Below are 11,058 nucleotides of genomic sequence, written 5' to 3' on the forward strand. Positions count from 1 at the left end.
ATATAGGTCCTTACCTTGTGCATCCTCCTCTGTTCCTACGTGGTAGTAGCTGCTGCACTTGTACAGCGGGGTAACATGACCCAGTTTACACCCTGGCTATGGTAATCTGCTCAGTGCAACTACAGCAGTTCGGTAGCGATGATTTGCAGATTATTCATTAGATTACTGGCGGCTCCAGAGGTCAGGAACCCCTGTCCACATGCTTGGTGTACCTAATTATTATTATTGTGATCTGCCAGTGTAAGCAATGTTTAGACTGAGATCCCTTTTGGCTGTTGCGTAATATACCCCACCTCCTATTAGATTGTAAGCTCTTCGGAGCAGAGCCCTCCTTACCTTCTGTTTTGGTAAGTCCAAATCATTACACGATGCACTACTTACTATTTTTACCCATTTTCTGTTCTTTAACTTTGTCCTCACCCCATTCCCTCAAGATTACGAGCCGGACTCCCTCCACCAAATGTATCGGTGTGTCTTACTCTGTCAATTCTAGTCTTGTCATACCCCTCGAAAATGAAGGGCTGCGTAAATTGCTGGCACTATATAAAAGATAATATTATTAATGATGTATAGCTCCAAGGTATGTAATGGTGCTATAAAATTAATAACAATTGTCTTATATATATATTTTTTTTTTAACTGTCCATTTCCATTTTACACAAAATAAGTAGTTTCTTGAAAGTTTAGCAGGGCTATGTAAGCGCCTCCTTCTCTAGCCACATGAAGCAATTTTGTAACCACACATTTGTCATAGGGCAGATTTCCGAAACAGCATAAAAACCACAGCCTCTTTTCAAGGCTATATAGTCACATTATTGTTAATGAAAACACAACTTTACATCTAGAATGGGGCGTCTCTCCATCCTCTGCGCATTCTTCCTTCCACTGCTCATTGTCAGATGTAAGTATGTCTCATTATACGGACTGCTGGACACAAATATCCAATGGTCCCCAATGGTATTATATCCAACGTGACCTCCTCTGGCTTTAAATATCTCCATATATCCGTACACAAAATACGCTCAGAAAATTGTTGGTGGGCTTTGAGAATCCGTAAGAAAGACACGAGCCACTGCGGCAATCCATAGATCTTCTATAGCAGTATAGGATATTAATGCATTGGAACATTAAAGATCACCTTGTACATCCATTCCTGAGTATGAACAAGGTGTGGATATGAGCCAACCGGGTTTAATAATCGATAAGACAGTGTCGTTGATAAATATATATATGTTTTTTAATCTTTAGGTGAGTCTGTGGAAATTTTTGGTGGAAATGAAGCCAAACCTCATTCTAGACCATACATGGTACTACTGAAAAACCCAGGATTCTGTGGAGGGACCTTAATTCGCCCCAACTGGGTTTTAACTGCAGCACACTGTAAAATGTAAGTATATTTGAGGGCTGCTTAAATTCCAAGAAAACATTGTTGTTTAAAGCGAAAAATTATCGATTTTTTCCCCCCCTATTTTAACAAAATTAACCCTTTTATATTGAACCTGGTTTATAAGAATTGATCTTTTCTATCACAAGTCCTTTGTTACTAATGAAATCACCATTCTGGCAGCGAGGCAGATACCATAACTAAGTTCAATTATTAGAACTGCCTAATGCAGGAACCTTTTTTTTTTTTTTTTTGCTTTCAGTAAAATTATTTAGGAAATATTTCGTTTAACATTTAGGGAAACTTTTTATTCCAGTGAATCTGATATTTGTATCTTGTGACTAACAGATATCTCTGCTTCACCGGTTCCAGTTTATTTTCTGATAGAGCTGGCGGTGGAGAATTTTATTTTTGAAGCAACCTTTGAAGTTACATTGAAGTTGAAGTTCTAATGGACATCTAAATGTTGTGTTTCAGGAATTACAGTACAGAGGTTATCCTCGGTGCTCATAATTGGAAGGAAAGAGAAAAAGAACAGCAGAGACTTCAGGTTTTAAAGTGGGTTCCACACCCTTATTTCGATTTTCGTAAAAAGTTAAACGATATTCAGCTTGTGCAGGTAATATTTACTCTAAATGCGGTATTATAAGCGAAATATATATATTTTTTTCTTTTTAACCTAATTTAGATCCTCGGATTATGGAATATCAAGCCAAGGCAATTGCAGGTTATTGCCTCAAAATTAATAGTTATTAGTCTAGATCTGGTGAGAGTGCTTTCCGGATAAAATAGAAAGTACGGTAGGTTTCAACTACAAGATACCAAAGATTCTCACAATCAATTACAAAATAAAGCATAGTTAAAATAAAATAAAGTGGAGTGTGCTTTATTAAACAAGTTAAGAGGAAGTTCTGTTTTGGACATGTCATGTTGGCCTTTTTATGTGATTTTATGTGATTTTGAATTTTTGAATTTATGTGATTTTTATGTGATTTTTTTCATCATTATTTTTTTTCATCATACTGTTTTTTTTCCGTCATTTTGTGATCACATAAAGAAAGATCACTATGTACGGGACATCAGTCTGAAAGAAAGAAACAGTCTCATCTACCCATTGCAATTTTAGGAGATTAAAATATGCATTGCTGGTGATACCCAAGACAATGGTTTTCTTGAATCTATTACTGTTTCAAAGTATATTCTCTATTTTAAGTCAACTTTTTACATTTTGTATTAATAGTTAAAGAGTGCAGCCAAAATAAACAAATTTGTGAACGTTTTTCCACTTCCAACCTCTGATGAAAATATAAAAAAACCATTGTGCAGCACTGCGGGATGGGGGATGACGAGTCCCAAAAGCGAGAAGCTATCCAATGTTCTACGGGAAGCAAATTTAAACATTGTTGAGAACGCCTCCTGCCAAAAAAGCTATGAAAAACTTTACATAAAAATCACTGACGACATGATCTGCGCAGGACCACTAAAGAAACGAAAAGATGATGCATGCCCAGTAAGTATACATCCCCTTAATTAGAGAATAAAATGATTACACGTATTAAAATGTGGGAATGTCAGTGGATGCAATATAATTAAGTGCATAAGTCCATGCCTAGCCATCTATAGATGCCCTTGCCCCACCAGTAACACACATACACACTGGCACATATCTTTTCACACACTGTCACATTTGAACAGACTTGAACACACATGCACACGGACATACTCACTGACACCCGATACACACTTATGACTTATACACTTATGTTAACATATACTCACTCTCTCACAAGCGTTCATGCTCACACATTTGTAAGTAAGCCTCCTCCCAATTCAGCCTGGCTTAGCACACCAACATTCGCCATCATTGCCCTCAAACAACTTATCTGTGCCATCATTGACCCAAAACAACTTGTCTGTGCCTTCTTTGCTCCTTGCCCCCTCAAACACGCACTTACTCACTAAAACACACCTACACACTCATTCACATACGCTTATACATAGACATTCATGCTCACATACACTTATACATAGACATTCATGCTCACATATACTGATACATAGACATTATTATTATTATTCTTATTATTTATTGTTTTATATAGTTCCATCAAATTCCGTAGCACTGTGCAATGGGTAGATAGGACATGACAAGTAGCATGTAATATAATCATCTGGCACATCGAGTAAATGCAACATGAGCAGAAAAAAAGTAGCTTGTCTGTCACACTGAGGTCATCAGGTGGCCGCGACCTTAAAGTGCCAGAGCTCCATTGCCTGCCCGGCCCTGTAAAGAGATGACATGTCATGTACTGTGAGAGTAGCGGTTGAAAACTTGAAAAATATTGACCTTACTCACCATTTTTATTGCAGGGCGACTCTGGAGGACCTCTAATTTGTAGTAATTCACTGAGAGGAATTGTGTCATTTGGGCCTCAATGTGGCAACCCAAAAATACCTGGAGTTTATACAAGACTGAGCGCCAAATATCTGAAGTGGATACGCACAACAATTGGTGGTGCTCTCGAAAACTGATTACACTTTATATATATATATATATATATATATATATATAGTTTCCTTTACCTTCTTAAGATTTACATAGTTGCATTGTTAATTAGGTAGAAAAAAAGACTTATAGTCTGTCAAGTTCAACCATTTCACAGACCCATGTTAGTTCCAGAAGAAGGAAACACCCACTGAGACAGTAATGTCTTCTTAAAGGGAAATAAATTCCTTCTCGACTCCAAGGCAGTTAAACTCAACATTCTCTTATGTACTTTTTACTGGTGATAACCTTGTATGCGTTTCATATCTAGAAAAAACTTTTTTTTTTTTAATATATATTAATTGAATTTGCCAAAATGACTTCAGATGGTACAGCTGTGTTGATTCTGTCTGATAGTGTTAACTATGCATTTGTTACAGTAATTAATTGCCCTAAATAAAGCAGATTTGTGCTAAAAGTTATACAATGGCTCTTATCTGTGCTTTTTATTGCTATCATCAGCTGTATCCCTGTCTTAGTCCCTCTACTGCCTCATCATACGCTCCACAATAATTCCTGACCCTTCACAACCAAACATTAAACACCTATATATTGTCTCTTAATTCCAAATACCCTCCTAACTGCCCACTTCTCCTAATACATGATTTCCTTCTCTACGAGCCCAGACTAGGCATCAGACACACAGGGCAAACATCTCGGCAGCCTGTCTAGTGACAGAGGTAGGCTTTTCTTTGCACTAAACTAATTGGACTACAATAACCGTCTTAAGGGTAAAAGCATTTGTAGTCCTTCACAGCCATAGTGTCAAATGTGGCACGAATTACCAATCATTCTAGCACGTGATATGGATCATGTCTCATTTGCGTTCACCCAGCCCATGGATGATCACACACGCTTAGCGCATACATAAACATGATGATTATTGGCTTCTAGTGAACTAAGATTTCAGAGCTGTCATCACAAGTTCCATCGTTACCTTCAGTGCTGCCCTAGGGTCTAATCCAGGGCAGCGGCCGCACTACATGGCTGTCCTTTTAAGAATATGCAGCTACCGGCGGAAATGCCTGGCTAGCCTAAACCTAAAGCAGAATATGCCACTGATCATCACCATTGCTGAGATGCAATATCATAAAACGGATTATTATTATTATTAATTATCTTTTATATATATAGTACCAACAATTTACGCAGCGCTTAATACAATACATAAATTCAAGGGGTATGACAAGACGAGAACTGACAGACTGAGACAAACCGATACATTCGATCATTATAGTCACTAGAACAATGGAGCACTAAAGCCACTGGAATACTTTCAAACAGTTCTATTGATTAAGCAAGCCAGTTGGTTCAATTTCTGCATCACCATTTAATTCTGCTAAATTCATACCCTATAATTTAACACTTTTTTTGTACAGTTGACTGGTCAAAGACCAGTTGCTGTGTTTGTCCTTGTCTCAAGGACATTTAGTTAATCTATTACTTATTCTGTCCAGCAGCACTGAAAACCTTTCAAAAGTGTAAACCTTACCATATACAAGTATATGGATGTTATTTTAAAGATGTAATCCTTGGCATTCCTGGCCTTATATACATGTTAAACTGATGTGATGTGTATGTAGCATAATAATCATGTTTTCCACCAGTTAATTAACTAATGATGTCACAATAAATTAGCAATGCACAAGCAACTAACCCCCTAAACGGTAGTGAATTAGGGGTAACAACAAATGAGAAGGATTTGGGAATTGGTGTAGACAACAAACTAGACAACAATGTGCAGTGTCAGTCAGCAGTTGCTCAGGCCAGTAAGGTATTGTCGTGTATAAAAAGGGGCATCAATTCGCGGGATAAAAATATAAATTTTGGTCCTTTATAAATCAATGGTAAGGCCGCACCTTGAATATGCTGTGCAATTTTGGGCACCTTTTCTAAAGAAGGATATCATAGCACTAGAAAGGGTGCAGAGGCGGGCTACAAAATTAATAAAAGAAATGGAGCACTATAGTTATGAAGAAAGGTTAACTAATTTAAATCTGTTTAGTTTAGAAAAACGTCGCCTCACAGGGGATATGATAACGTTATATAAATATATTCGGGGCCAATACAAACCATTGTGTGGAAATCTGTTCATAAACAGGACTATGCATAGGACACGTGGTCATGCGTTTAGACTGGAAGAAAGGAGATTTAGTCTAAGGCAGAGGAAAGGGTTTTTTACAGTAAGGACAATAAGGATGTGGAATTCTCTGCCTGCGGAGGTAGTTTTATCGGAGTCTGTACACACTTTAAACTGCAACTGGATGGATACTTGGAAAAACATAATATTCAGGGATATAATTTTTAAATTATGGGGATTTTTTTCCCCTAGTTTGTGCAAAATTGAAAAGAACCGCAACTGGGTTTTTTTGCCTTCTTTTGGATCAGCAGCAAGAAATAAACAGATATGGGGATGGCTGAACTTGATGGACGCATGTCTTTTTTCAGCCTATGAGATTATTCCAAGCACATCATATGAATGGAAGTTTAATAAAACAAAAAAATAATGTAAACAAGGAAGTATGAAGTTTTTAACTGGCTACCCCTTCATACCAAGATGGGTGAGGGTATATTTGTGTCATAGGGATCCCTGTTTAGGCTTATTTATTTCAAATTGGATATATTTAAAAAAACTCAGTTCCTTGGTTAAAAGACTCAATAGTCTCTGCAAGATTATTCATAAAGACATTAAATAGAAGTAGATCTGGGACAGAAGCCAAAATCATGCCACTTGCCTCTTATGTAATGATAGAAATGTTTCCAGTAACAGCTCTCTGCAGTAACAACTCTACATTTAAAGCAGTGTTTGTTTGTCTGGCTATGTGTGTCTGTCTGGATTTTTGTTTGTCTGGGTACATGTGTGTGTGTGTGTGTGTCTGGGGATGTTAGCATGTGTGCCTGAGTATGTGTGTTCTGGGTATGTTAGTGTGTCTGGGTATGTTAGTGTGCGTGTTTGGCTAAGTGTGTTTTAGTTCCTGGTTATGTAAGCTGTGAGTGTCTGGCTATGTTATTGTGAGTGTCTATGTGCATATGGGTTAGTGAGTGTCTGGTTGTGTAAGCATTTGGGCACATTAGTTTGAGTATCTGCGTGTATGTTAGTGTGTGTTAATGTTGAATGTCTGGTTGTGTGTGTTAGTATCAGAGTTAGTGTGTGTGCATGTGTGGGTTAGTATGTGTGCATGTGTGTTAGTGTTGAGTGTCTCTTGTGTCAGTGTGCCTGGTTATGTTAGTGTGTCTGGTTGTGTTAGTGCTCGAATACATGTGTTTGAATTAGTGTTTGGGCATGTTAATGAAAGTGTCGGTGTACATTATTGTGTGTACATGTGTGTTAGTGTTGAGTGTCTGGTTATGTTAGTGTGATTGTCTGGTTGTGTTAGTTTGGATGTTTGCATGTGTTGAGCATGTTCAGTATCTAGGTGTGTGTTTCTGTAGTGTTAGTATGTGTATGTACATGTGTGTGTTAGTGTTTGAATGTGTGTGTGTGGGCTTTATTGTGTTACTGTGTGTTAGTGTTGAATGTCAAATTGTGTTAGTGTCTGTGTATATGTGTGTTAGTGTTTGTGTATGTCTGTGTGTATAAGTGTCTGGCTGTGTGTTAGTGTGACTGCCTCTGCTGAGGCTCTGGATCCGCCCATGCTGAGCTCCTTTCTTCAGAGTGACGTAACTAAGGAACTTAAAGGTTCGAATGAGTAAGTCTGTGACTATTATAGGACCTCTCTCTGAGCTTTCCCCTCATGACTCAAACCAAAGGCCTATCTGAAGAGGCTGTACCTAATTAATATATAAAAAAAGGGTTGTGTCTCCACTAGACATGGAGCTGTGGTTTAGCAGGTTTAGGACTATGTGCCCAATATTCCTCTCAATGTCTGCGTAATTAAAATCTTCCTGATCAATATCTGATCCAGATGTGAAGCTTTTTGGAATTAGATAAAAGCTGACCTTCCCGATAAATACTAATATTTGGGGGTTTGTATTGCATCATATGGCTGCACTTGATGTGTTTCATCCTGTAAAGGCTTCTACATTATCAGCATGCACTATTTCCTTTATACTAGGCTCTTCTATTAATAACTTTCTGGTTGCGAACATCTACAGTGTTGCGCAATAGGGAGATTCTGTCCATATGCTTTAATTTTAAGACACAATAACGGAAAAACACATGGTGGCTTCCAAATGTTCAGCGTTTTGACATTACTCTATTTCAAAGTACAAAACACAAAACATTTTTCATGATAAATTTCCTTTAAGGAAGTGGAAAGCTTTAGCTAGAAAAGGAACTTCCCAAATGGATTTTTCACCGTAAAAGAAACATCAACTAAGAGATATGATAACAATGAATGGGTACATTCAAGGTCAATACAAAAATTATTTTTGGAGCTTTTACTCCACACAGCTTTAGAGGGCCGTATTCTATTGTTACAAGTTTAACGTGTCTAAAACAGGAATTTTAAACTAAGTTTTGGAAAGGAATTTTTTTCAGTAATGGTTTGTTAACTTTTCTTTGTTCATTCTTGGCTCTGTGCTTCCTGGATATGCCCACGGGAGGATGCTGCCTACTTCCTAATATATTATTGATCTTGCTCCTTTCATTCATACTGGATCTATATGTGTCGCTTTGACCCCTATAGCATCTCTTTTGCATCTTGATAAATAACTCATTTATTCAAGACAATTATATGCCGGGTAAGGTATGAATAATTAGTTTAAAAAAAAAAAAAAGCTTCACAGAATGTTAAGGAAACAAGAAGATAAGAGGATTATCTTTAATCTAATGCTAATAAAATACACCTATACGCACATCCTGTTGGGTTACAAATGTGAAGAAGCAAATTGAATGTGCTTCAATAGAACAGGAAAATAGAAGAAGAAAACAAAAAGAATGGCATATAAAGTATATAAATCAAAGGAATCAGCAGCATAATTTATAAAATACAAAAATGCTAACAAAAATTGTAAATTGTAATTATTTTTAATGGCTAAAGCAGGAAATGGGGAAAAAAGTACTCTTAATATAGGTGGGTCCTAACAACAAACACTGTTGCTTATATGGAGCTAAATTTCTTCATATGTTATTTACCAGGGACCGAAAGGTATGAGTGCGCTGATCCCTTTGGATTGTGTGTGTGTGTAGATGTGTGTATGTGTGTGTGTGTAGATGTGTGTGTGTGTGTGTAGATGTGTGTGTGTGTTTAGGTGTGTGTGTGTAGGTGTGTGTGTGTGTGTATGTGTGTAGGTGTGTGTGTGAACAAGAGAGCCATGGGTGGACATTTCATAATTTTCATCATCAACGATTATCCTGAATTTACCAACCTCAGTAAGGCACTAACTACTTGCTCTTGATATAAAAACATTTCCTGTTTTAGAACTTGTTTACAGTACAGTCATCACTGTCCTATAGAAGCCTCAGCTTTCGGATAACAGATTTAAGCTACAAATTATAATGAAATGACTATAAGAACTATTGGCTTCTGCTATACATAAACATAGTAAATAAAAACAAGGGTTATGTATATATCCATTAACCGAATTAGGCCTGAAAAAAAAGTTTCTTTTAAACGACATATGGGGCATATGCAGGAGAATCACCTGCTCTATGCAGCCCCCATTGGCAACCCGATGTGTGATAAACGTCTGATCTGCTGTGTTGATTAGTCACTTGGCTGCTTTTTCCCCCTTGGCCTGGGTGATGCCAGCCTTACCTTGATCTGGTCTTCTCTTAAAAAGGAAGGGCATGAAAAAGGAAACATTATAGACAAAGTTGGAACGGGGTGCTGGGAAACCAAGTGGTGGGCCTGGCTAAATTGGAGATTCTTGAAGTTTCATTTTACAGACTTAACTTATGCAATATGAAGGGCTGTCCCCTGTGAGTTCCTCCTGCTATTCCCCCAATACTAAGTCTACATTCCATAGGAGAATTCACTAGGAATGGCCCTTCATTATATATATATATATATATATATATATATATATATATATATATATATATATATAGATAGATAGATAGATAGATAGATAGATAGATAGATAGATACAGTATAGTAAAGCTGACCTAACATTTGCAACTCTATTGCAAACTCCCAAGTTGTTGAGGTCATGATTTTACCCTTTAGCATCTAATCTCGGTTGATGTTTCTAGAGGTGAAGACAGTAGCAGGCGATCATAAACGAGAGGTTCAGATGTCGGAGTAGCTGAGGAAGCCGACATTAACCGATATACCCATTTAGTCTACCAAGATCCTTTACAACTGAATATACTTTGTTGTTTTTTGCTACGTAGGCTGAAGACTTCTTTCTTGACATCAGTGACTTCATGTAAGAAAAATAATTTCTAGGTGATAGCGCCATCCCCACCATCCCCCACCTTTTTGTAGAAAATATCACTTTTAAAAATAGGGGTCAATGTTCTCTGCGCAAAGATGAGTAATGTCTGTTATTTGCATTAGAACGTGGCCTCTTGCCAATGAATTTGTACATTAATCTAAAAATAATTAATAATTGTGGACTAGATATATATGTGCCCCAAGAAAAGTCATCTTTGAGGAAGCGAAGCGGTTTACAGGAATTCCATTGATTAGTCTGGTAGTCTAGGGGATTATGGAACGAAGATGTCAGTTTCCCGAAATTGCAGATCTATATTTCCTGCTGATTTGCTATTGTTCTAACATTTCCCCTGATATGAATGAGCTTAAAAAATAAATCCCCCTATGACCCTTGTGACTTCAATGCTCTTCCTAAGTATATTAGTACTGGATTCTTTTTAACATTTATCATTAATATGTAATTTTCAGCAAACCAGTCTATTGAAATAAAACAAACCAATTTCTAAAGAATGTTTTGCTCATCCAAATTACATTGTAATTATTGTACTGGGGAAATAATCATATTTTTTTTAATTTCTACCTTGTGTATAGTTATTTTTTATTATTATTATTATTATTATTATTTTTATTATTTATACATTTTTATATTATGAACAATGTATAGACTAATATAGTGCAGTGAAAATAAGTGCTTCCCATTTAAATTAGAAAAAAAAACATTAAAAAGAAAAGGTTACTTGCTTATTAACATCAGCCTAAATAAAACAATATAAAGAGTTGTTCTGGGGCACAGTGGGTATAAGTTCAGT

At 36.8% G+C, this 11,058-nt stretch overlaps 1 protein-coding gene across 1 annotated transcript; it reads left to right on the top strand.

Annotated features, from left to right (window-relative positions):
- Positions 1–840: 840 nt before the first annotated feature.
- Positions 841–4,356, top strand: LOC128475715 (granzyme A-like). The gene is made up of 5 exons (XM_053457955.1): positions 841–901; positions 1,249–1,387; positions 1,862–2,003; positions 2,625–2,894; positions 3,755–4,356. The coding sequence occupies exons 1-5, from the start codon at positions 847–849 to the stop codon at positions 3,914–3,916; spliced, it is 768 nt and encodes a 255-aa protein (XP_053313930.1). The 5' UTR covers positions 841–846; the 3' UTR covers positions 3,917–4,356.
- Positions 4,357–11,058: the final 6,702 nt, after the last annotated feature.

Source organism: Spea bombifrons, chromosome 1 (genome assembly GCF_027358695.1).
Source record: "Spea bombifrons isolate aSpeBom1 chromosome 1, aSpeBom1.2.pri, whole genome shotgun sequence".
Taxonomy (NCBI): domain Eukaryota; kingdom Metazoa; phylum Chordata; class Amphibia; order Anura; family Pelobatidae; genus Spea; species Spea bombifrons.

Excerpts from the sequence above, each read along its gene's own strand:
- LOC128475715 (XM_053457955.1), top strand. The coding sequence starts at position 847 with ATGGGGCGTCTCTCCATCCTCTGCGCATTCTTCCTTCCACTGCTCATT. Across the intron at positions 1,388-1,861 it reads ACTGCAGCACACTGTAAAAT|GAATTACAGTACAGAGGTTA; the intron begins GTAAGTATATTT and ends GTTGTGTTTCAG. Across the intron at positions 2,004-2,624 it reads ACGATATTCAGCTTGTGCAG|TTAAAGAGTGCAGCCAAAAT; the intron begins GTAATATTTACT and ends TTGTATTAATAG.